The sequence below is a fragment of the Girardinichthys multiradiatus genome, chromosome 23 (assembly GCF_021462225.1).
Source record: "Girardinichthys multiradiatus isolate DD_20200921_A chromosome 23, DD_fGirMul_XY1, whole genome shotgun sequence".
In the NCBI taxonomy this organism is placed as follows: domain Eukaryota; kingdom Metazoa; phylum Chordata; class Actinopteri; order Cyprinodontiformes; family Goodeidae; genus Girardinichthys; species Girardinichthys multiradiatus.
Window position 1 is genome coordinate 29,965,312 of NC_061815.1, and position 26,433 is coordinate 29,991,744.

A 26,433-nucleotide genomic window follows, 5' to 3' on the forward strand; every position below is an offset into this window, starting at 1 on the left:
AAAGATCAAATAAATTCAATTCATTCACGTTCTGTTCTCTTAAATAAACATGTTTCTGATGTCCTGTAGTAAATTTATAAAGTGCAGTTGTTATAAACCAAATCTTTATCAGTAGGACTGCTAGCCGTAAGCAACATACTGGGCCTTCATTAGATAATCACCACTCTAGCTGGTTTGCTTTTTAAAACATTTTTTAAAAGAAATAAAAGAATCTGCTTTGGAAGAGGAAACAAATACGAGACCAGGGGAAAATCAGACAGAATAATGGATGTATAGAGCTGGTGAAAATTACAACTTACCGATATGAGGAGGCTGTCAATAATGTACATAAATGTGCACATTCAGGCAGGTTTCCACACATACACACACCTGTGCCTCTTTACTCTTTGATCCTTTCATCATCTCCTCCACTCACTGCTCTGTAGCCTGATATTTCTCCATCTAACCATGCAACTCAAGTGCCCTCGCCATTTGAAACATCAGGATACATTTCAGTCATGATACTCTGAGTGACTCAGAAATTCAGCGCTTTGCTGCCACAGAGTCCTCAGAGATTCATGGGAGATACTGAGAAAGAGAGAAACCCATTAAACCTGCCATGCCACTTGAATTCTCCAATATAGCATTTCTCTTAAACTTTCCAAGTGGCTAAATGCTCCCAGTTAAGGTCCATCCAGATGCCCCCCCCCCCCAAAAAAAGGTTTGAGCTCCTCACGGGAGGTAGAAGTTGGGTTATGGTATCAAACCATCATTTTGCATCAGCCAGGCATAGTGTTAGAAAATAAACTTGGAAATAAGTTCAAATACTAAGGAGAAATGTTACATCTACAAACTTCAGCCATTTTACTAACAAAAATCTAAAAAATGTTGTGGTAATTTGTGTTCAAGCCCTCTTTACTCTGATACCTCTAAATAAATTTCAGGGAGTGAAATGGCTTTTATAAATCACCTAATTGGTAAGCACAGCCCACTTGTGTGTAATTTAATTTCAATATAAATCCAGATTTCTGTGAAGGCCTCAAACGTTTGTTGGAGAACATTAGTGAACAAGCAGCATCATGAAGACCACGGATCACAGCACACAGGTTAAGAAATAAAGTGCTGGAGAGGGAGAAGTTGGAAGTAGAGTTAGAATATGAAGCAATATCCAAAAGATAGCCACAGTTCATAGAGAAAAATAAAAGTTAACCCAATAGATCGGCCTGAAGACACATTATCCCCACTATGAAACATTGTGGTGGAAGCATCATGCTGTGGGAATGCTTTTCTACAGTGGAAAAGGGAAAACTGGTCGGGGTTAACTGGATGATGGAGCTAAATACAGACCAATTATGGAAGAAAACCTGTTAGAGGCTGAAAAAAAAACTGAGACTCAGAACGGCCCTAAACATGCTACAATGGAATGATTCAGATCTAAGTATATTCATGTGTTTTTCAGTTAAAGTTCAGATCTCAATTTGTAATCCGGGGCATGACTTGAAAATTGATGTTCAAATCGGCACCTTTAGGAAGCCAAAATTGATGTTAACCAAATTCTCTCCAGTCAATCTGACTGATCTTGAGGTATTTTACAATGAGGGGGGTATTTTTATTTTTATTGAAAACCATCACCACCTTCCACTCCACAGTTATCCATTACTTTGCATTAGTGGATCACATCAACTCCTAACAAAATCCATTGGAATTTTGTGGTTTTGAAGAATAAAATGTGGAAACACTTCAAGGGGTATGGCTTCTTAGCAAGCTACTTTGGTATCAAAACGCAGAAGAATAACTGCAGGTTAAGCTGTGTTGCTTCTAACTGTGGTCTGTGAAATGTGGAGCATTGTCTGGGGTCTTGAGAAGAAGAAGCAGAGGTAGAAAGCGAGCTGAAGTTGATGGGCCCTGGAGTTGTCACAGCTCATGACATTGATGCTGTTGTCACTTAGTGGATAAACACCAGCTTGGTATTTTGAAAGCATGACAGGCAAACAGCGAAACAACTGTGAGTAAACCTGTGTCTTGCTGAGTTATGACTTATTTTGCCAGCAGATATTCTAGTTTTGTAATCATCAGTTAATATTTCTCCCTTACCTAGGGGCCTGTAATGAGGTTATTTCTAACCTTGTGAGTTAGGCTTATGTTCTCCATGCTCCATGTGTTGTCAGAGTCACTGGATTTGTTAAATTACTAACATAGTTATCAGTGGAATTGGGCATTAGGGCACAGCAAGGTTAAAAATGTGTGCATCTTAACAAGGACACACCAAGAAATGTCTGAGTATTAGCACACCAATAGAAGCATTGTGTTTTCCTCCAAAATGAAATGGAAAGAGTGACATGTCCACGCTCACAAGCAGGCACACAAACCCGGCACAGTCAGTCTGCCACTGTTAACTCTGTGTTGCATCATCAGACAAGCCCACTTCCTCTCCCAGGATACTTGCTGTGCTGCAGTTCCCTTCTCACAAACGCTCACACACATATACAGTACTGCAGAAACACACATTGGATTTGCATTGCTCCTTTATCCTCCATTTTCTTTGTTTTTTTTTTTCTTTATTTCTGCACATTACTTTCAAGAACAGCTTTCTTCAAAGGAGAAGAGCTTCACTCAGGAAACATCCTTGGTGTCTTCTGACCCAATTTAGCAAAAATAGAAACTTTTGAGATCAAACGCTTTAACGTCTTTCTCCATTATATTTTTCCTATATCTTTTAAAAGCCCATATTTTATATAGGATGTTGACAAATGATAACTTGGTGCAAAGGATGCCTTGCTCTGTGGGAGGGGGGCAACCTATAAAACTTAATTTGATAGTACCAGTGTGAAAGGGCTGCATCTGTTTTCTTTTGCCCAGATAAAAATGTAGCTTTTACAGCCTCCTCCCCTCATTCATTCTTAAAGCCGGCTAACTTTTAAAGGCCTTATTTGCGTCCCGTACAGTATTTATATTTACAAGCAGACTTTCCACTATTACTTATGAATGATGTTTCCATCTGCCTCAATAATTTACAACGCATCTTAACCAGAGGGGACAAGGTAAGTGTGGCCCTGAGAGCTGTACCCCTTTCAGAGTATATATTTCTCTGTAATTGTGCAGGGAAAGGAAGGGAAAAGAAGACAGTGGATCTGGTAGTTATTCCACTTTCTGACTCTGTTAAAGTTTAATGAGTTGACATTTTTTGTGCAGGATTCTCTGCTCCCTCCAGTAAAGTTGCTTGTAAATCCTACATTAGTTCTGGCTTTCTGTATGACATATCCTGTTGCTATGACTACATTTAGGTTCATCAATGAGATTTATTAATAAGTAAATGTTTCTCAGTATTTTTAACCAAACCGATCCATTAATATGAATAGTGGTGCTCTGTAATTTATCGCTACAGAACAGTAGTCAGTGTTCCTCACCTGTTTTTTATGACAATGCAAACAGAATGCACAATACAATGACAAACTTTTTAACCTTATTGGAATTATTTTCTTTTATACAGGCCTTTTATAACTATTGCTGCATTCAAAATTTTACTTTAAAATTTAAAACTTTAGTTGAGGCTCGTTACAAAAAGTGATTGCTAATATTGTTTGCAATAATTTTAGAAAAATGAATTGCGAATAAATTAGTTCTAATAATATTCATTTTTGGTGTTTTATGATTTTCTATTTTTGGGCACAAAAAGTAATTTTAATTGTACATTCTTAAAACATTTTAATGAATTATTTTAGATTTAATGTGACGCCTCACAATTATTCCTAGAATCTAGTTCTATTAGCTGTGTTTTGCAAGGGTTGAACTTTTTTTCAGACCAACATCAGCGCTGCTATGTGGGGTGAAAAACTTCACCCTGAGCACACCATCCTCAGCATGAAGCATGGTGGTTGCAACATGCTCGAGGTACGATTTTCTTCATCAGGGACAAGGAAGCTGCTGAGAGTTGATTGGAAGACAGATGTAGTTACAAACAACACAGTCTCAGTGGCTCCAAAAGACTTGAGACTAAAGCAGAGATTCATCTTCTGTGCAAACATATTTAGTCTGTTGCATAACTTTAAAAACTCAATGATGTTTGAAATACTTTCCATAAAACTTCACAAGAAGACAGGGAACAGGTGCTGCCCTTTAGAAGGTAAATCTCTCTTTATCCCTAAGCTCAGATTTCTTTTTCCTCCTTCAAAAGGCTTACATCTCAGAAACCAAAACGGCTGTTTGCAACAGGTGGATGTGGAGCTAACCCACGATTACTAACCCTCCGCTTTGAATCAAATCATCCACCAGCTGAGGTCATGTTAGTATTACCCCTGCTTCCATACATCTGAACATTAAAGGCTATCATCCTGTGTTGCCTGGGGGCGATTACTTATGATACCTATAATACTTGGAGCAGAGTGTTCCTCTTGGCGTATGGATTCAGTTCAGTGTACACACTGGATCACCTCTGGGTGCTTGTTATAATACCTCTGTTAGAACCATTATGGAATAGATCTGTAGGTGCACATAAATGTTGCATACGATCATAAGCCACCTCTTAACGTGCAATGACTAACTGGAGGTATTGAGATAGAAAATATCATTCTGCTCTAGTTGGATTTAGAGAAAAGTGTTTTTTGTTGATTTAAACATAAATCACAAAAATGATTTTCAGCAGTTCTCTCTCTCTCTGCAACTTTCAGACATCAAGAAAACTTTAATAGTTAACCACCTTGTGTGTGTGTGTGTGTGTGTGTGTGTGTTTGTGTGTCCCCACCAGGTCTGTACAACTCTGCAGACAGCTGGATGATTGTACCGAACATCAAGCAGAACCACTACACGGTGCACGGCCTGCAGAGTGGCACCCGTTATATCTTTTTTGTCAAGGCTATCAACCAGGCAGGAAGTCGCAACAGTGAGCCGGCCCGCCTCAAAACCAACAGTAAGTGAGAACGCCTGTGACACTTCCGTGAATTTTTAGTAGCCGTGTTAATTTTGTTTTGGATTACCTATCCCACCAAAATGTTTTTTTCTGCCTGTGTCATTGGTGTTTATTAATTTGCAGATGCTCACAAGCATTTCTTACAGATTTGTGTTTGACTGGTAATGAGTTTTATCGGTTCGGATTAGTTTTGGATCAGCTAGACGCCCCTTAACAGCTTGTTTTTTTATTTTTTTGCTGAGGGAAGCAGTCGTTGCTCTTAAAGATGATATGTGTTCAGTTTGATAGATCACAGTTTTTACTCAGACAGATAATAGTGAAATTTGTAATGTTTATGATTATATAACAGCCAGTATTTTGGCTGAAGGCTCAGTAAAATTGTTACATGGTGTGTAGTATTTTATGTTAGCTCCTCTTGAGCATTTGTTTTATTATAATTTTTTTATTTTATTTGTCCGTCTAACAAAGTGATTGTTAGTACCAGAGATAATCAGAAATGCTCTCTAAGTATTTTTTACTGTTATCTGTCCTTTTAGTGGGTTAGCAGCAGTTTCTTTTTTGCTGTCATGCCACTGTGGATGTTATAAGATTCAAACCTGCAGTAATACACAAACAGCACAGTCTCTATTCTTGAAGGGAAAAAACAGCTGTGTTTTAAATATTGAATCAGACAAAGCTGTCTTTGCAGCATTATGTACTTGTCTTTGTACTGGCACATAACGTGGGATAGTTATTATCTTTCCAAAGTAAATGTTTTTCTCGAGGTAACTGCCGTCTGCCCAATCTGAATTGCAGATTTCTTTTTGTTGTTTCAATGAAATGAAAACACAACTACACACTAGCTGCTGCACAACTTGTAAAACATTTAAAGACATGCCACAAAGGTACGGTGATAAAAAGTTGGTATGAAAGATTTTACAGTACATCATGGCAATCTCCTAATACCACTCAAGAACATTTAGTCTCTGAGGAAGTAATAAACGAATATATTCTAGTGATGTCACTAATGAACAAGCTAACGTTGTAATTAAGGTTACTTAGTGATGTAACTCTCGGAAGAAAATCAAATAATTATGTACATTTCTGTAGCATGAGTCTGAGTTGGAAATCCTTTTTTTATCATTGTAAAAAGTGCAGTCCTTGCTCTTTTTTGTAAGCGTGTGTTGGGGTTGTCTCTGTTTAGCCAGAAGACCAGAAATATAACTTTATTGCATTACTGGTACAGCAATTCTACGAAATATGAGAGAAAGGGTGTTTAACAAGGTATTGGCTGCAGATTACTAAGCCTGTATCAGAGTGAAAACTCAATTTCACAAGGGGAACTTTTGGTCTTTTTTGGAAGTATAAAATATCATTTACAATCAGTGTCAAGTTTTGTTCCATCATCTGGGTGTTTATTTTTTCCTTTTAAGTTTGTTCTACTTTTACTTTTTATGCTTTGACTTCTGGGTTACATGAAATCTGAAATTCAGAGAACTTTTATCAATCTAAAGATGATTTTCACAAATTTGTGACAGCTAAGAAGTTATGGCGCTTTATCCCATTAGCTAAATTTATAAGTTGACATTCTTATGCAGACCTTTCATCTGCTTTTGTAATTTCTCTCATTTTTATTCGTTAAAGTAAATATATCTATAATTTCTGTCATAGTTCTAGTTGATCTGCATTAGTTTTTGTGTCGTTTTCATCCAGAAAAAAGGTTGTTGATGAATCTTATGCCAAAAATCTTTCATTGATAAAATTACATTAGTCTGGCATAATGAACAGAGTACGTTTACTGTGGTAAAACATGAAAGAATTATCCCTCAACTCTACATCACCAAAGTAACAAGCAGGTGATGATCACAGACTGGTATCCTCCAAGAGTTTGACCAACATAGCACACATAACTTCCAAATATTCCTTATACAAATCATGGCTATGCGAGTAAGTAACTCTTAAAATCATGTTTCTAAAACATTATGCAGTCAAAAAAAAAAAAACTCAAAAAAAACCTAAAATGCTATTGATATTTTACTCTATATGAGTCAGAATCTGTTGCTGGATTTTTGGCAGATAGCTTTCTAGAATTTTGTTTAGATCTCCAAGTCCATGTAGTTAGTCTTAATCTTTCAGACCTATCCAGACATTTAATTTCTAATTGACTGCTATAATGTATCGTTATCCTCTGTTAAGTGCATTTGTGGAAACTGTAATTTGTTTATGAATATCTTTGTCTTCTCTATATGGCTAAGCTAAAATTTTTGCAACCTTTTTTTTAAAAGAACGATTTTAGACTTTCTTGTATCCCATCGTTCTGTTTCTTAGATCCTGAATCAGAATGCTCCACAAAGGTTTTGTCCCTCCAAGAGGAGGTTGTCACTGGGCTACATCAACATCTAAGTCATGGAGGGAAATATCACTCTGGATTATGCAGCACAACTGTCACAGTTCTTAATGTGCAGTGTGCCCAATACTCAGATAAACTACACAAACTCTGCTTGAACTAGGTAAAGCTCTAGTGCTTTGAGCAAAAAATTGTCTGATTAAGTTAAGTTAAGTGAATAAGTTCAAAAATTATTTAAATATATCATCATGTTTTGTGTTAAAAAAAACAAAAGTCCACTCTAAATTGCATGGATGCCTGTAAGCCTTAGCTGTCACAAAGATGATTTGTTTTTGGTTTTCTCCTAACTTGGTGTAATGCATAATGGCCAAAAATCCATAATTTTGTCTGATCTCTCCAGGGGATACTGAAGTGTTTAGCATTGGTGCTGTGGTTAATTCAGATCCAGTTTTAAAAAGGGAAGCTTTACTTACATTTTTCTTTTAGAACCAATTATCTCTCTCATTACAACACATCCAAACAACCATACTTCTTGTCATATATTTTAAGTTTTAACCTTCCTAAATGACAGCTGTAGCTCTTGGGTTCTTTCTCTTACTCCATTGGAGGGATGGATTCAATATCTCCCTAAAATAAAAAACCGCGAGAAAAGATATTTCCAGAACACAGAACATCATTTTCTTTTCTATTTTTCCGGGAAATGTCCTTGTTCTACATAAACGTTTTATTTAATGTATATTATTTTCTGTCTCTCAAATTTGCTTAATTATTGATAAAAAAAAGCCATTGAAATCATTAAAACTAGTACAGAAAGTAGTTAGTTTTATCAATAATATGGTGAAGTTACATGAAAAACATGTGTAGCATATGTGACTGTATAATGTCCAGTATGGTACTGTGCTGATAGATAATTCTCACTCCCCACTACCTCTCGCAGTCAGTGCAGGGAAAGCTTGTCCACCCACAGCCAACACCAGTGGAGATTATGAGCCTGTTATTGTCAAGCAGATTTTTCCCAAAGCTGTGATGATTTAGACAAGCCTAAAAAAAAAAAACAGCAAAAAACATGCATATTTTTATCTGCAACGTTTTACCGTTTGTTTCCATCTCACGTTTTTCTCTTTTCTCTTCCACTCTCTCCTCTTTTATCAGAGTATTCGGATTAAACAGCTTTAGTCATCTGTTTGTATAAAAGCTGAATTTGGATTAAAATGGGTCACAGTTCACAAAGGTCACAAACATTTTATATGGACAATTTGCTGCTTTGCAGGCTCTGTTATAATAGCAGGTTTCTTTCCTCTCATCTTGTCTGTAGCTTGATTGGAAGGATTAGCTGCCTCAGGAAGCCTTCAGCCTAAGCTCTTTATAATTTAGCAAAAAAGATGCAAAGCAAGCAGTAATGTGACAGGAAGCACTGCTAGACCCCGTAAAGCCCTGCATCATCACAGTCCTGTCTTTTCAAAAGAGTAACTCAGAGGATATATAAAATGATAAGGTATATGTGGTTAAAAATATCAATACAGCAAACTGAGTTATGATGCTACCATAAGGTTAGCACCTGGTATATTATATTGGTACAAAACATAAAGTTATCAATATAAAACCTTCAAGAAGTACCTAGGGCTATGCAGTTTTCTCAGAAAATATACATTTTTCAAATATACATTTTTCAAATAACCTGTATTCAGTGTAAGAAAAACAAGTTTCACACAGTGTACGATATTTTCTGGACAAAGATTTATGGGGGCTGCACAGTTACAAGCTATTTCAGTATGTAATGGTATTAAATCTTAATTTTTGCCATCTGTCAGTTTTTCACCAGTTACTCTGAAATACTTGTGATAAAATGCCTTCCCATTTGTTTTCCGCAGATTTGTTTTCCTTAGGGAATCCATCACAGAGTTACAGAGCAAAGGACGCAGCACAGGGAAAGACAGCATTATATTTATCTAATCTTTGTAAATCACCCAATCTCCATAATATCCAGTCAGGCCTTCGTTTTCTTTCATTGTGTTACCCATCGCCACTGCCTCCCAAAACGTTTATCTTAGGCGACCAGACCAAAACCAGACCAGAGCTCCTGAAAGTGCCAGAACCAAACTTTTGTTTGATCATTTTAGCTGACATAATTTACAGAAGTATTGTTCGTTTAAAGATTTTTTTTTTTCCAACCAACAAGATTCCAGACAATGCAGATTACAGTCGCATTGCACACTGGACAAAACTGTCTCTAGCATCATCATCTCGGCCTAATGATTTATATCTTTAAATTACACTCAGTGCAGGCAATCCTCTAAACAAGAGGTGTTGCTATTGAAATACCACTACACAGCAGGAATTAAAGGAGTTAAAAGGAAACACCCTCCATACACACAAAGACAGGTTTATCCCATTCATGCTTACCTTTGGCGACATCGCATTTAAAGGCAGTTTTAAATGATGGCATTCACAACATTACTGTTGGTGTTTTTGAATCCAATTTTAAACCTAAAGACCATATTAGTACACAATTCCAGCCTCCCAAATTTAAGACGTCATGACAAATGTATGAAATCCAAGATCGTTAAATGAGTACCATTTAAATTCTCCACACCTGAGTTTATTTATTTTTTTCTTTTTAAATGAGGGAAAAAGACAGGGGATTCCAAATAATAGCTGATAAATTACCTCAAGTGATGTCTCTGAAATCAGCATGATGTGCAGCTTGGTGTTTAAATCAAGAACACGGAAGGTTAGGAGAAAAATCAAACCTCAGAATTAGGCTTCGATGCTTGATATGCAACATTTTCTTGCCCAGATATTCTGTTGCTTTTTGTTTTGCAAATCCTCTGGGGACTTCACATCCCATCACGTACAATTTGGCAACTTGGATTGAAACTTGAAACATCTACAATCATGTCTGGGTGCTCTCTGATGGTTTTTAGGTCAGTCCAAGAAGCCACTCATTGGACTCTGAGAGGCTGAAAGTGAGCAGTGACTCTAATGTTGTCCTTTAGAGGAAGTATCAGTGAGCTGATAGGTCCTCGCGGTCAACATGTGAAATAACTCAGTTTTCCTGAAAAACACATGAATAAGGCATGACGAATAAGTATGCGGTAGAGATGAGGATGCGTACATGCGCGTGCTAGCGTGTGACCTTTTAGCAGCACGCCCGCACTCCAGCATTTACCTCAGAGTGAACCGTGACCAGCTTTCTACATCACTGTCTTTAGAAATGAGCTGAAAGGGCTACAAAGAGACAGACAGAGGGAGTACGAAAGTGGATAAAAAAAAGTGTCAGAACGAGAGTGAGAAAGAGAGAGTGTTGAGTGAATAAAAGACAGCAAATAGCTCTTTGCACAGATGAGGGTTTGGAGAGTACAATACCATCGGTGGACCGCTTTTTAGCCATTTATAAAATCCAGGAATTTAAAAAAAGTAAAAGGTGTACTTAAGCAAGCAAATAGTAATATTACCAAAATAAAAATTAAAATAATTTGTTTTTCTTTTTATACCACCAAAGTGTTTCCAGGTTTCACTCCATTACTTTTGACTTCCATTTTCTCCTTATTCTAATAAATGTAGGACTGATCCATTGAATATATGTAAGATTAAATAAAGAACATCTGCCTCCACTCATTTTATAAAAAAGCAAAAGCCAGTATGATAACAATCGTAACGCTGGTGTTGAAGCACCATACTTTTTTGCACTTATAAGCATGAAATTGAATTAAACTTGCAAATGAATTTGGTCAGAGCTTGTTAGGGCAGCGGCTGAGAAAACAACCCACAGTATTCAAGTTGGCTTATATTAATTTGCGCTTTGCCTCTGCTTTTTATTTCCTTATCAGTCTCAGTAATTAATTTATATCAAGAGCTAGCAGTTACACAGCATTCACTGAAAACATTTTCCCTCGTTAGCTGGATATCTACAATGGCCTCCACGTATATCGGCAGCAATAGTAATCATAAAAATGTAAAAGTCTAAAAAGCAGTACATATATCTAATCAGAATCTATGTGTCTATGTGTGAACACCTTCTCAGGTCTCAGGAAATGGTGGTTCTTGGAACCGGAAGTGGTCCACAGCAGACACAATGTTGTTGAGGATGGTGGGGGCAGGCGATCTCCGCAGTCTTGAGTGGGTTAAGTTCGAAGTGGTTCTGACCACACCAGTCTACCAACCGATGCACCTCTTGTCTGTATGCAGACTCATTACTGTCCTGGATCAGAACAGTGACAGTGGTGTCTTCTGCAAATTTCAGGAGTTTCACAGACGGGTCCACTGTCATTTGTGTAGAGGGAGAAGAGGAGTAGACAGGGAACACACCCCTGTTAACACATCCTGTTTCCTTCAATGCTGATTTGTCAGTTCATTAGCATATGAGAACATGGGTCAAACATATTGGGTATCCTTTGACAAGCTTCTCACAACAGTTTCCTGGAATTGTGCCTCGTTCCTCACAACAAAACCAGTTTAACCGAGTCAGATTTTTAGGACACCTTGCTCACACAGACCTTTCTGCTCTGCCCACAGATTTTCTATATCTGAAAATACATCCACTAAGCTGTCTGACACAGAAGCCCATTTCTATTAACCGGTTTTCCAAATGGGTAAGACAGAAGAACACACCATTCAAGCAAGGCAAATGTGTGTCAATAAATCAGGAAATGGCTACCAGAAAAATAGCCACTCAACTTAACTCTGTCACAGATAAGGCTGGTCCATGTTCCAGGTTTGTCTTGCTAGCATTCACAGTGATGCAGATTGTAGGGAGGTAAAAACAAATGGAAAACTTTTTCAATAGAGGTTATGCTACTTCAATAAAAAAGCTTTTCACAAACCTTTTATGAGTAGTTCCAATAAATGTAGATATGTATCTGTAAATACGTTTTTATCACACATATTGCTTGTTGAGTTTTAAGGACGTTCTTTATGTATAAACAGGCTCCATTGTCCATTTTAGCTGCCTTTTATTTGCACACAAATACCTTACATAATTTTAAAGAACAAGTGACCCTGAAAGAAAACTTTGCAACTTCCAAAGTTTATTTAGGGTGAAAATATTATTGTTAACAACCAGAGACATTTTCAGTTAATTGCAAAATCTTTTTAATCACAGCTATTTACAGCTGTTCATCAGATTTAGAAAAAAAAACATTATCTGCAGTTTTGCACTTCATAACAACTAGAATTAGGAATCAGCCAAAACAAAGTGGAATCTGTCAATCAAGCATTAAAACAATAGGCGCCCTCATTTGTAGTTCGAAGATGCAGGTTGGTGTAATGTAGGTGGGCTAACAACATAAATTTAGGCTTGAATTTAACTTAACTTAGCAGCTCCACTGTTTCTTGAGTGAACGTATTGTTTGTGTCCTAACAAAGGGAAATATGAATGCATACAGGCTTTTCTTTAAACAGCTACTTGCCGACAGTCTAACAATGTCTGTTGGCTTTGTAATGTTTACTTTCCTGTTGTTACTCTATTCTGGGCATCCACTTTGTGAGCACAAAGGAATGACTGGGCAAACACCCATGAGGGTTTGTATGTGTGTGAAGTCATCACATGATTTTTGTCACATTCAAACAATGTCTGGTAACAATTAAAACCCGGGCCAAAAATATCGCATCAAGGTGCCCAAGGGTGCACAGCCCTGCTTCTGTTAAGAGAAGCCACATTTACCCAGCATGCATTTCTGCAGACCAGCCCCAAGCCATTGTTGAGGTAGAGAGGTAGAGATGAAGTAAGAGGAGCAGAAGAGGAGATGAGGGTGAGGACAGAAAGAGAAATGAGGGGGCATTGTCTTTGTGAATGGTGGTGATGGTGCATGCTTTGCATTTACAGTTTGGTACCATTTAATGCCAATGCCACTTAGATGGTGCCTTTCAAAAGTATTCATAACCCTAAAACATTTTCAAAGTTGGTTACTGCAATCATTAATGTATTTTCTTGAGATTTGGTGTCATAGAACAACACAAATCTCGACACCCCATTAAGAAGTCAATCAAAGCAATACAGTAAGCAAGCACTTAACTACAAGTTGTCTATTGACCTGTGTATCAGTGTATGAATGTGTGTGTGTGTGTGTGTGTGTGTGTGTGACTGGGTGAACGTGGCTCTATTATAAAGTGCTTTGAGTGGTTGGTGTGACTAGAAAAGTGCTATATAAATTCAGTGGGAATAATTTTGCACAAGTCTTTGTATCGAGCTATATGTTATGTTTTTCAAATAAAAGTAATAATGCACACACCAAGGGACACACACCAAACCTAAAAGGCTAGAGAAGCGATGCAGCTGTATAAAGCTTTTAAATCTAGTAAAATGAATACTTTCTTTATATAATTTGTGCAAACGTTGGAAGCATGATTGTTTTCAGGTTTATTTAGCATGAGATCAGCTGGTATTTTTTACAGCCAGAGAATATAAACTGTGGTAACAAGTTGATTAATACTCAATCAACAAGTCCAATCAAACCCATAACGGCAGATAACAGTACGTTAGTCCTTAAAACAGACAATTGCACAGTTCAGTTTATACAATCAAGAACTACAGTGTGAACATCATTTTTTTTTTGGACCTACTTACTCAAGAGTTAAACAATTTACTCGCTATAAAAGTAAAATTGTGGTTATGTTTGCTAACTTAAAAGTCTAACTTTGGTTCACTCAGTACTTTGCCAAACTTAAATGCAAGTCATCTTATGAAGGAAAGCTGGATATTAATTAGGAATGCTTTTAAGTTCCATCTAATAACCTTAAACAACCCAGAATCCTGACAGTGACTCCAGTTTTAAACGTTTGTTCTGAAAATGTGTCTCTAATCCAAACAATATTTCTATCAGGCTCAAATGCCTTTGTGATTTTTTTTTTTCTAGCAGTAGTCTTTGAAGACACCTTCCTAGGTAATTACAGGGTGAAGCTGAAGAAGAAGGAAAAAGATTTACTGCTGTCTTTGCTTGACACTAGTCAGTGATTTATTTTTTAGTTTTCCTATCAGTTTAGTAGAAAGAGACATGAATTAGCCAGTAAAATATGAGAAGTTGTGGTAAACGAAGATCCCCTGGAGGTTTGCTAATCACACGCATCCTGTTGCTTGTTCTGTAACAGGTTCATTTATAATCTCACCAGAGTACAGCTGTGTTTCATTTGCAGCGCTGCTGGATTACATACCATGTTCTATAGGAATTAGGCAGTCAGAAGCCAACTGGCAGGCTGCCGTGCATTTTTATTACATGAATGGATTTGTAAGTTCAGCAGGGATTCGGGAACCTGTGTGAGGCTGCACAAGTCAAGAGAGTGCTCTGAATCTCTTCTGCTGCTGTTCCTGCTGCAGTTATTGTTTTGTTACGCAGTTAAATTGATCTTTTTTTTCCATCTCGGTCTTGTTAGAAACAGCTTAATCTATTCCTTTTTCAAAAATGCTAGGAGGGAAAATTACACAGATGAAATAGTCGATTACTAAGAGGATGTCCCGCTGCAAGATTTCCAGCATGTACTCAGCACAATGAGCCTGGATTGGAACTACATTTTGTACATGTTGCTCCAGCTGTGGCCCCTTTCAGTCCATATCTCTTCCTTGCCGTCAAAGCTGTTTCTTTTTTGTGTCTGACAAGTTTCCATTAAGGATTACTGAGGCTTTAACAATGCAAGGCTCGAAGACAGTATAACAGAGTTGTTATGATCTCTGCAGACCGGCAGAGATACTTCAAATTACTGCTGTATTACTGCAATGTGGAAACAGACTAATGATAGTCCTCAAAGAGAAGTCCAGACTGTAGAATATGCTGTTCCAAATTCCCATCTGATCATTTTTGTTCCAAACTCTGACCGAAATCTGCGCAAGAGGATTGATTGATTCTCTTTTGTTGCTATCAGCGCCAATGCGGCTTCTGCTGAAAAATGTGGGTGTGTTGTTTACAAAAACAGACCATTTGAAAGGGGTTTAGTATCAACTTTTTTGAACATGCACTCTGAGTTCGTACTAGTCTTCCCTCTAATACGCTGTATATCTCCACTCATGCCTTCTTTATGCCTCTAGCCGTGTAGCACACCAGAGGTAATCGCATTCGGCATGTTCCCCGGGTGCTGCTTGCAAATACCAGCACGCTCCCTGTGAGTTTGGATCTGTTCATTTCATGGCAGCTCTGCAACATGAAGGAGCTCCAGTGTCATCGGAAGCAGTCAGATTCATAGAAACACGTATTTATTGCAACAACTCCAACATTCAGCTTTAAGCAAAAACAATGCTGCAATAAGGTTTCTACACAGTCTGGAAAAGTCTAGAACTTCATATGATAATTTTTCTGGATAAGGATGGAAAAAAGTTGGAGCTTCCAGACGTTATTTTTTATTCTATTATCCAAAGGATAAAAATTATCTCTTCACCCAATTTCATACATGTGGGAATTTTGGCTGTATTATACATTACATTTTTGGGTACAAAATGGTGTTGGCTACCATGGGATATTTTGTACCTACCACCCCATTAATTAGTCAATCAAAGCATTAAAGTAATTTTTAATATTGTACTTATAATTTGCTATACTAAAATAAAGTTGTATGACTTTAAATAAAAACTTTACAAGCAAGTCACTTAAAGTTTTTATGTTTGATTAGGCATCATAATCAGAACCAATAACAATTGGAAATAGTTTGAAAAATAAAGTTTTCAGAAAATTCTATACAATTTAATTCATTATATGCTGGATATAAGCCTTTCTATGACAATGTAACAGCATAATTCATGAAGAAAAACCAGATACAGATACATTGGTATTAATTGGTTATGTACTAGAATTATGCAAGGGTATGAAATAGGGGTATAAATTAGTGAAATGAACTGGAGCCTATTTTCAGTTTAATTAACCTTTTCAACTAAACTGGAGCTCTTGGTCTGAAACTGGGACTGGTTTAGATCGCATACATTTTTTATTTGCTCTTTTTGTTTTTATGAACAAGATATCACAGATCACAAACTGTGCTTTAAACAATTTGGATTTATGTTGGATACGTCTTCCTAGATTTGATACGTCACAAAACCAAAAAAGTAGCACAGCGCACCGTTGAACATGCCACCAAGTGCCTTGTGCCCAAGTTAAACATTAGTATATTAGCTGCAGCACTCTAACACCATTTGGGTGCTTCATATCAGAGACAACCTGGTGCATGTCCACAAACACCAACAAACAGGAGAAGCTAGCAGTATTTTGACACAAGATCTAAGACACATTGCGGCCAATCAACTACTTTTACCCGTATTGATATCTTTTAATTTTTTTCCGTTTTTTGTTTTGAGGCACTAGTGGCCTTTATTGTTGTTATTTCAAATTAGGCAGACAGGAAGTAGGGTGAAGAGGCGTGGAAGACATGCAACACAGGTTGTTGGGGCTTTGTACTCTTTGTGCATAAGCTCAGTGCCCTTCGCTGGTGCTTCCGACTCAAGCTCAAAGCAATGCAACTCATGCTGGTTTCTATGTGAAAGAAGCATAATGCTGTTAGGGATAGGACAAATGAGGTGGGGACAGGGGAAAAAATAAAAACGGTTACATACCTAGTTGCTTTCTTTTTCAGCACTCATGGACAACATGTAGGCATGTAAAAATTACATTGTGACATCCATTTTGTTTTTTCATAATCAAAGTTTGTTGTCAATACATGGGAACACTAAATCCAAAGTTATAATTTATTCTTTTATTGCTCTTAACACGTGTTTACATTTGACTGAAATACACGAGAACATTTATTTATCAAATTAGCCAGGTTTTTATTTTGTACGTGAGTGTTAATTTTCCAAATGTTAAGGTAAGAATTAACGAAAAAAAATAATCTTAATGGAAAAATATTGTACCAGATGTAGATGTGGAAGTTCCCAATTTGAGACTCAGTTTAGAATCCATTACAGGTTGTGTAAAAAAATGTAGCAGATTTACCATCCTACCAACACTACAGCAAACTTGCCAAATGCAACATTTTTTTTAGTGGTACCATATGCCATTTGATCTGTTTAATTTATTGTGCAGATTTGTTGTGTTTGGCTTTCTGTATTTTCAAGAATCTGGCACGGATTCAAAACATTTTCACTTGGCAATTTACTATACTGTATACATACATTTGCACATAGTTGATGTTGTGTGCATGAATGCATCTTCTTGTCCTCTAATGTCGTGTGCATCTCCCCTACGCCAACCTCAGGCCCAGCCTGAACTCTCAGGAGTCATCCCTGGAAAGGCATGACAGAGCCCCAGTGTTTGGAAATGGCTGCGCTGGCAGCGATAAGCAGTTCAAAGAAGAGAGCGCATTAATGTAATTGGGTGCCAGCAGCACATTGGCCTCATCGTCTCATATGCACACTCAGTGACACACACTCACCACGGAGATTATTGGAGAAGAGTGTCTGAGAGTGGTGAGAGGATAGAGAGGATGAGAATGAAAGAATTGGGGAGAGAGAGAAGAAGGGAAGGACAGATAGTGAAAGGAGAGGAGGAGTTGGGGTCTTCATTGTGTGGCTCATTAAGCCATGGGAGACCCTGAGAGGCTGAGAGATGAGACGAGAGGTGTCAAAGTTAAATGTCAGGTCTGGTAGGGATGTGACTGACTTAGGAGAAGCCACATACACACACTGAAATGGACACTGAGAGGTAGCTCAGAAGGGGCTCCTCTGTTGCTTCTACAGACTCATATTATCCCCTCAGCTTCTTCTCTTTCCCTCACTCTTTAGTCTCCTTTTCTCTGCCACTCACCTAGTTTGGCCCCCTCAATTTTTCCACCCATTACGCACAAATTACTGGTGTCACCCGCAAACTGAATAGTTGCAGCCGGATAGAATCGTTTCCACTGAATTGCAGCAGCTCCTACCAACTGTGGTGGAAGTAAAGGCCATTTCCTTCAGCTAATTTACAAGTCTGTGTGATTGTAGGAACAGAGGGAAATGCTGGGTGACTTCCTTCACTGTTATGAAATGTTTTCACCAAAGGCAGCGCGGGCCTTTGAAGTTTCGACTCTCTCGCCCTTGTAATTCAAACAGTCTCCTCTTCTGTTTCTCCCTGTGAGTTCTCTGCAAGCACTTCTCACCCTACTTTTTGTTTATTCTCTTCTGCTGCTGCTGCTTTAATTTAAAACCCTCTTCTTGTTTCTATTCTGGTTCATGGCCCTTTGTATTTTTTTACTTTGCAGTACTTTTTAACACTACAACCTTGGACCTAAAATAGCGAACACAAAATAATTAAAGTTTAACAATTAAAAGAGTTTTATAAAATATTGCATTACGTGATTTTTTGTAAGGTTGTTATATTACCTAGAGTGGATTAATCTCTGGTATTCTAGTTTTGAAACAACTCCAATCATATAAATAGCATAGCAGTTTATGCTATCTAAACATTATTAACCTTAAAACAGTCTTTGTATAACAATAATTTAAATGAAATATTGAAATATTCAGGAAGTGGAGCTAGTCAATTGTGTACCACCAGTGATCTTCCTGTTTGAAATCTTTGCTTTGGATGATTTTTTTACTGAGAAGTTGATGACTGTTTACATTAGAAACGGAGGTTGGAGGCAATGCACATGTACAGAAAACTGAGCATGTAAAGTATTTTCCATTAGAATAACTATTGATGTTCTGTCCTCGGTCCTCTTGGTCTCGGTCCTCTTGGTCTCGGTCCTCTTGGTCTCGGTTTCTCTTGGTCTAGCCATAAGCTTCACCCTCTGTGACCAACAAATTTGCATTTATACGAAATAAAGGCACCAAGTGAGTCGTCTATTGAAAGTAAGCACAGCTTATAACCTTTTAGCAGAACCTCACCTCGAAGTTGTAAAAGTTTCCCTTGACACGATTACTAATATTACTCAGTAGCTCCAGGATAGTTCACCTCTTTAATCAATGTTTACCCCTATTTTGTACTTCCTACTTTCATTTTGAAAACAAATAATTGATTAAGTATTTTGGTTTGTTTGGAGAGATAAATAATCATAAAAATGCTTAAATGTTATGTTTAATTTAATATGATTGAATATTATTTTCTGAAAACATTTTTTTATTCCGTTTCTGTTTACTTTGATTCTTTTATTCACGCTGTTTGGCCGTTAACTTTTCTGAAACATCCTTGATTCTGTCCACTACATACACAATTGATGTAGAAATTGATGCATGTTTGGTATAACACATCCCACGGTAGATGGCACCATTAAGTATCCAAAATACTAAGAAAAGTACAAAACTACATGGTTTTGGTATGAAAACGGGGCAAAATGACAAGCACTAGCTAGAATATCAATTTAGTATCTGTAAAATCAATTCACAACTTCTTAAAAACTCTGTTATCAACCCATGCATTTGTTTTGTAAAATAATGTACATTAGCATTAACAGCCAATGAGAAAATTGTGTTGTGCGAAGTAAATCCAGTTTGTAGCTGCATTATTTGCACAGATCAGTCAGAATCAGCTTCATTGCCAAGTTTGTACAGACAAACAAGGAATTTGACTCCAGCACACTTTGCTGTCAATAATAAAGAATATATTTTTAAATGTACATATATAGACAATTGACTTTACAATGGAATATGGTGTATAAGATTCTCCCCTCTACTTTTTCTTCAGTACTTTTTTGATAAATGTACTATTCAGTATACTTCCAGTTACACCAGTGGCCCAAAGTGGCAGTAACTTTTTCCTATCTGTCTACCTACACTATTCTATAAAGCTAAATACTGCATTTATTTTCTTGAACTCCTTCATGGCTAAAACACAGTGCCTAACTTCACAGCTTATATAAGAGGTGTTTTATTTTGCATCCTTCAAAGCATTGTCAAAGCTTCTTTTTTGTTTCTGTTTAAACTTTAAAGCCTCTGAATTCATCAGAGAGGCTCTGCTGGGCTCTTTCTTGCTCCTTCTTAAGGCATTTTAAAGTCTCCTGGTAACAAAGAAAATGGACAGGAAGTATGGTTGGCCGCCTATGACAGAAATGGTCAAGAGAAAAAGAAATGTCTTCTTCTGGGACTTGCCACTGAATATATCTGGCGTCGTTGTGCTTGTTTTACCAACGTTAAAAGTTTGGTGTAAGATGTCTTGGCCATTACACTAGCTTTTTCCATAGTGCACTGCCATCAAGTCCTTTCTACTGCTAACAGTGGGGTTTTTTTTTGTACCATAAAACTTGTTTTTATTTGCAATGACAAAACGTCAGTGTATTTTATTGGGATTTTATGATATACACCCAAGCAATAATTCTTAGTTGTGAGGTGGAAGAAAAATGATGCCTGGTTTTTAAAATAAAATAAAAAAGTCTGAACTTTGCGTATTTGTGTTTATCCCCTTTCGCTCTGATAGTCCTAAATAAAATCCAGTGCAACTTCCCAATGTGTTTATTTGAGACATAATATACAATTTTGAATATATAATTAGAAAACCAAAATAAAAATTGTGTGGAAAAAATGTATAAAAATGTCATGAATGTTATTTAAGATTTAAACATATGTATCGACATTAATGAAATTTGTATAAATTTGTTGTAAACTTCAGGAAGTTATTTTGTTATCCATTGAATGCCAAATTAATAATAATAAAAAAAACGTACAAACCTGAACGAAATTGTTTTCACTTTAAATGTTGAATTCTGAATGCAAAATCAATTATAAAGTCTGTAAACCTGATAAAAAATATAATTTGAATTCAATATAAATTAGCAAATATAGTAAGTGAGAAAATTGAACAAAATACTCAACATGAAAATATAAGTGTAAAGGCCGCTTTACTGAACTGCATATCTGTCTCTCCAGGTCAGCCATTCAAGTTAGACCCAAAGACGGCACACAAGAAGCTCCGTCTATCAAACGACTGCCTAACCATGGAGAAAGATGAGAGCTCGCTCAAAAAGAGCCACACACCGGAGCGGTTCAGCGGCACCGGTTCGTATGGAGCTGCCGGGAATGTTTTCATTGACAGCGGGTGCCACTACTGGGAAGTGCTACTGGGAGCATCCACATGGTGAGAAACACACTCTGGCACGAGTGCGTTATATAAGCCTGCAAGGAGGCTCGGTGAACTCGCGTATTTTTTGTGAGTTTAAATCTAGTCTGTTATGCAAACTCCCAACTCACAAGCAGAGCTTAACATAGAGAGTACATACTCTTGTAAATATATTCTTCTCACTAATTGGCTGTGGAGTAAAGACCTCAGTGCAGGAAAGAGCTAAAGAGTCTTCTCCATGTCCTCAGATTAAGTGCAAGTAAAGTCAATTATAGGAGGACCACTTAGTTCTAATCGCCTTTAAAAAGTTTTCTTCCTTCCAGGTATGCCATCGGCGTGGCTTACAAATCAGCCCCAAAAAACGAGTGGAGTGGCAAGAATTCATCCTCGTGGGTGTTGTCACGCTGCAACAACAACTTCATTGTGCGGCACGACGGTAAGGAGATGCTGGTGGAGGCGAGCCTGCAGCTGCGGCGACTCGGTGTCCTCCTGGACTACGACAACAACTCGCTGTCCTTCTACGATGCCATGAATTCCCAGCACATTCACACTTTCGAAATCTCCTTCCTCCTTCCTGTTGTACCCACTTTTATGATCTGGAACAAGTCAGTCATGATTCTCTCAGGACTGCCTGTCCCAGATTTTGTCGATGGGGTGGCTTCAGATCTCCAAGAGCAACAGCAGCAAATGGGCCTGTGCCGACAGGAATCGCCGTACTTGACGGGGATGAAAACCTGCCACTGACTAAACTCGTGACAGAAGAGTGGATTAGGACATGACAGACATTGACGGCTTGACTGAGCTTTGCTCTGATCCTCAAGGAAAGGGTTACTGTCTTAGGAGTGTTGGAAAAATGTTACTAATGTTAGTTTGTAGACACTCTGTGTTTTGCATATTCATTTAGTTTATAGGAAAGATCTCTTTCACTGAAAAGATCAATATGTGTTAAGTTCATTAAAACACCCTGCAGTCACTGTCAAAGACAGCTTTGGTCTGTCATTGAGAAGGGTGGGATTGCTGGTTTTCAGTACCATTGTAGGTCTCTCTTTTTTTTTTTTCTTCTTCTTTTGACAGCCCTAGGCAGGAGAGCAAGGTGAAAATTCTTTCAAATCTAAAGTTGCAACAAAGGAACACGTTGCCACTCTAATTAAATCTCACAAATCAATTGAATTTAATCAGAAGTATTTTTATTTTTATTTTGAGCTTTTTGTGTAACATAAGAAAATACATTAGCGTAGTACGTACAGGTGCATCTCAGTAAAATATAAAATATTTAGAATGAATCTAGATACAGAAATGTATGCCTCATCCTGGGGAGGTGAGTGGCATAGGGATTCAGTGGGTGCCCTATACACGAAGGCTGTTATCAACACAGTCTTCTGGGGTTCAATTCCCAACTTTGCGGCCTTTGCTGCATGTCTCCTCGGTTCTCCATCTGGCCAATTTATCTCATTACCTGGAATAAAACCCACGAGCACAATTGTTAAAACATTTAGAAAAATTTATTTTGCCCTTCCTAAACACCACAGAATGAAGGTTCAAGTTGAAAGTTTTGTTCAGTTGCCAAATCATCACTGTGGAAGCTTTAGAGGGGAGGTCAATAAACTTATTCTGATTTTAGAGTTTATTTTAAAAAGAGACTTCAGACCACTGAGTAAAAGTCCAGTTCTTTTTCTCCTTAGCCCAGGTAAGGTCCATCTGAGGTTGTCTGTGGTTCAGGAATGGCTTAGTACAAGGAGTGTACCAGTTGTAGCCCATATCATGGATACATCTATGTATGGGGGCTCCTCACTCCAGTCACAAACTCTTTAGTGGGCTTTTCTTCACAATCCTTGCAGCTACCCTTGATTCTTGGGTACTTTTTTCACCAAACTTTTACCTTCCAATCAACTTCCCATTAATATGGGAGGATACAGCGCTGGCCTTTCAGGGCTTACCCTCCTTGTGGAGAATGTCTGCTGGGCAATTGTCAAGCCAGCAATCTTCTCCCTGATTAAGTAGGCCCTAACAAAATGTCTCTGGTTTGACCTGTTGTTGTCTATTGCTTCCATTTCCCCTTAAACCACTCCCTGTCCTAATGCGGCTTAGATGGAATTTGTACCCCACCAATGCTGGTTGTTGCAGATTTTACACACACCAAAGATAATTGTGAAAGTAAATCTGCCACCATCTAGCAGTCGCTATTAAGCCCAATTAAACCTAATTTCACTCATTTATATTCTAAATACCTAAATTTATATCTATTGTAGGTGCTATATTAAAATTTGCAATCTCTTATTGAGAGCAAATGCAAATATATTTTAATTCAATTCTTTATATATAATTGTAAATACATTCAGGCAGTAAAGGGTTTGAAATACTTTTTTTTGTCATGTTTTAATTTGCCGTTAGATGTAATCATTAAAATATATAACTATAAATATATCACTATGTGAATTCAATTTTTGATTTAGAATACATGAATAAATTCCCTTGTCAATGATAATGTAATTCATTGAGACACACCTGTACAGTACAGCTCAGAACATAGACATATACTTCCACATTTTAGTCCAAAATTACAAAATGTTCTATTTTGTTTTTATATTTTTCAGGATTTGGACGCACATTTCTTAAGATTACAATTTGCTTGTAAATACTTGATGGTTTCTGTGTCCTTGGTAGCTGTTTTACTCAAGCCTTCTACTTGTTCTTCCTCCTACATGGTACCCATCAGCCCCGTTTGTGTGAATGGGTCCAAACTTTCAGTCACCGGGAAGCGTTAACGTTGCTCCCAGGTTTTGTTTCTACATCGCAGGGAGCAGATTTGCATCATGTGACCACTCTTTTTGTAAGATGAGAGACCTATTGAACACAAGAGAACAAAAGTATTATTTATTAGTAAGAAGGATGATTTATCTTTATTTTAAATTTACTAATATTCATGATGCACTTTTGAACTTGACACCACTTGCCCTCTGTGTTGTAAAGTAGTCCTAGAACTGAGTGGCAGGTTGTAATGGGCAAAATAGGTGACAACAAAACACTGTGTTAAATTATGTTTACCATTAAGTCAAATATGGTGTCGCAAAGTGCGATATTGTTGCAAAGGCAAAACAAAAAGATCATTAATTCTTTATTGCACTTTTAATAGCATACAGTAAAGTTAACCTCTTTGGAAACTAGATGTGATTATGATATTCAAGGATTTTCTTTGTTTTATCTAGGTGGTGATAAACAGCTTCTTTTTTAAACTTTCACTCAGACGTTGAATTTCCAGGGCTGAAGATGGTTAACGCTTGCTGTTTGTTTCAGTGTCATGGCATGACTGTGTTTTCTGCCACATACATGCAAATTTCAACACCAACACATACTGTTCTGTTCGGGTCGTGAACAATGCATGCAACATTATCAGATTACAGGGGCTCACTGGGAAATGTTTGTAAGTTCTACAAATTCACCAAGTTTATTTTCATTATTTAGCAGATTAACACCTATTTTTCTTCACTTTTCACATTTATTTATAGCTCAAGGTGTTCAGTTTTGTTATTTCTGTTTGGATTTCAAGGCTTAGTGTGGGTGATGGTTTTCTCTGGTTTAACATTCAGGTAGCGGTGCTGATCCAGACAATCAAAAGTGTATTATACTGTAGTTTAGGCAGATTAAAGAGGCTGCATGGATGAAAAAGCTGACACGAACTGACACTGGATGTTGGGTAAATGAAATATATATGTAGTCTTTTAAAACTGACTCACACCGTATGAGCATTTTGCATTGACTGTCATGAAGCATTTCTATTCTGGCAGTTTATGATGTCACTGTCTCCGAAAGGCTGTGATGCAGAAATCATTTGCTATTTCATGTATAAGAGGCTTTAAGTTGATTTTAAAGAACCACGAAGATCCAGCAGTTTACTTCTCAGCTGTGCATGAGCTGTCAGAATTGCACGGGTTCAGCATTGAAAGAAGGCCCGATGGTTACAAATGACTTACTTTAAATACAACAGAGTGGGAATTCTGTCAGGCTATTGCTAAATTTCCTCTGCTTACAAATATCTATCGGTCTTGTTGAATGATGCCCATCACAGACATGTTGATTTTGGGAAGACAAGCTGAACTGTGCGAATGTGTGGACTTGGCTGGGTCACCGCATGATTATGTGACCTTGCTGCAGGTTCGTAACACTTTTCTTATCTACATGATGAGGTTTCCTATCGAATCAAACATACAATCTCTGTTTATAAATTTTTTATGGCAAAAAAGAAACAACTACACAAAGCTGTCATCGCCGTGCATATCAGATTGTTTGCAGTGCTTTTTTTCCGTGTCACAAGTCAATACAGTAAAGTATGTTTACGGTGAATGACTTTCAATAGCTACCCACTCCTTGTAGTGCCGTGTTTATACCCTAGAAACAATGCAATATATTCTTCATTTTGCTTTCTTTTTCTGTAACTTTGGGATTTTCTTTTTATTTTATTTTTTTTGTACAACTGAAAAGAAAAGTGCTCCTCTCCTTCAAGGCACTGGGACCTTAAAAAAACAGCACAAAAAGAGCAGTTTTGCCTTCATGCAATGCTTTCTGTATCCATAGATATATCTGAGATACTTTTAGCCAGAGAGGAATGTAAATCAGAGGGGGAAATATATATTATATAAAGTTGTATAATGTATAAAAAATATATATGAACCAATGTTATTTATGTGAATTTGAGTCCAATAAAAAGTTTGATCCCAAAAATGTATAGCCTTTTGTCCCTTATGTTGTCTCTTATTAACAGAAACAGTTTTCTAGCAGGTATGTTGCTCACATTTAATAATCATTAGCTAGAAAAAAGATGCATGTATTACTCTAGGTTTCATCTTTGTCATATTACAACCACAACTTTCTATTTATTTTTTTTAGAGTTTGCTGTGATTTTGTGTGACTGACCAACATAGAGAAGCACTTAATTCTAAAGTTAAAATGGAGGGATATTTGGTTTTGAAAACCTGAAAAGTGCAGCATGAATTTGTATTCAGCCTTCCTGGTGACTGATAAAACCTGGTTTTATCAGTCACCATGTTTAATTATGAACATGTATTTATGGGGATGCCCAATACTTGCGTTCCTTTGCACAGTGTTTTGCATGCAAGTTAAATTTGTCAATGTTTTCCAACAAACCCCTGATGCCTTCACAGAATAGTTGTATTTATACTTGGATTAAATCACACACAGGTGGACTAGATTTGCTGATTAGGTGACTAGAGTTTTTAGGGGTAACACAGTAAATCCTTGCCACATGGTATGCGTAATATGAT

At 37.3% G+C, this 26,433-nt stretch overlaps 1 protein-coding gene across 4 annotated transcripts in view; it reads left to right on the top strand.

Moving 5' to 3' along the window:
* mid2 (midline 2) overlaps nucleotides 1–25,877 on the top strand; it is a 210,265-nt gene extending 184,388 nt beyond the window's left edge. For all 4 annotated transcript variants that reach the window (XM_047353898.1, XM_047353897.1, XM_047353896.1 and 1 more), the window contains 3 exons: nucleotides 4,724–4,885; nucleotides 20,965–21,172; nucleotides 21,478–25,877. In XM_047353898.1, the coding sequence (XP_047209854.1) occupies nucleotides 4,724–4,885; nucleotides 20,965–21,172; nucleotides 21,478–21,898 (791 nt within the window). In that variant the 3' untranslated portion in view covers nucleotides 21,899–25,877. The remainder of the gene's footprint in view (nucleotides 1–4,723; nucleotides 4,886–20,964; nucleotides 21,173–21,477) is intronic.
* Nucleotides 25,878–26,433: the final 556 nt, after the last annotated feature.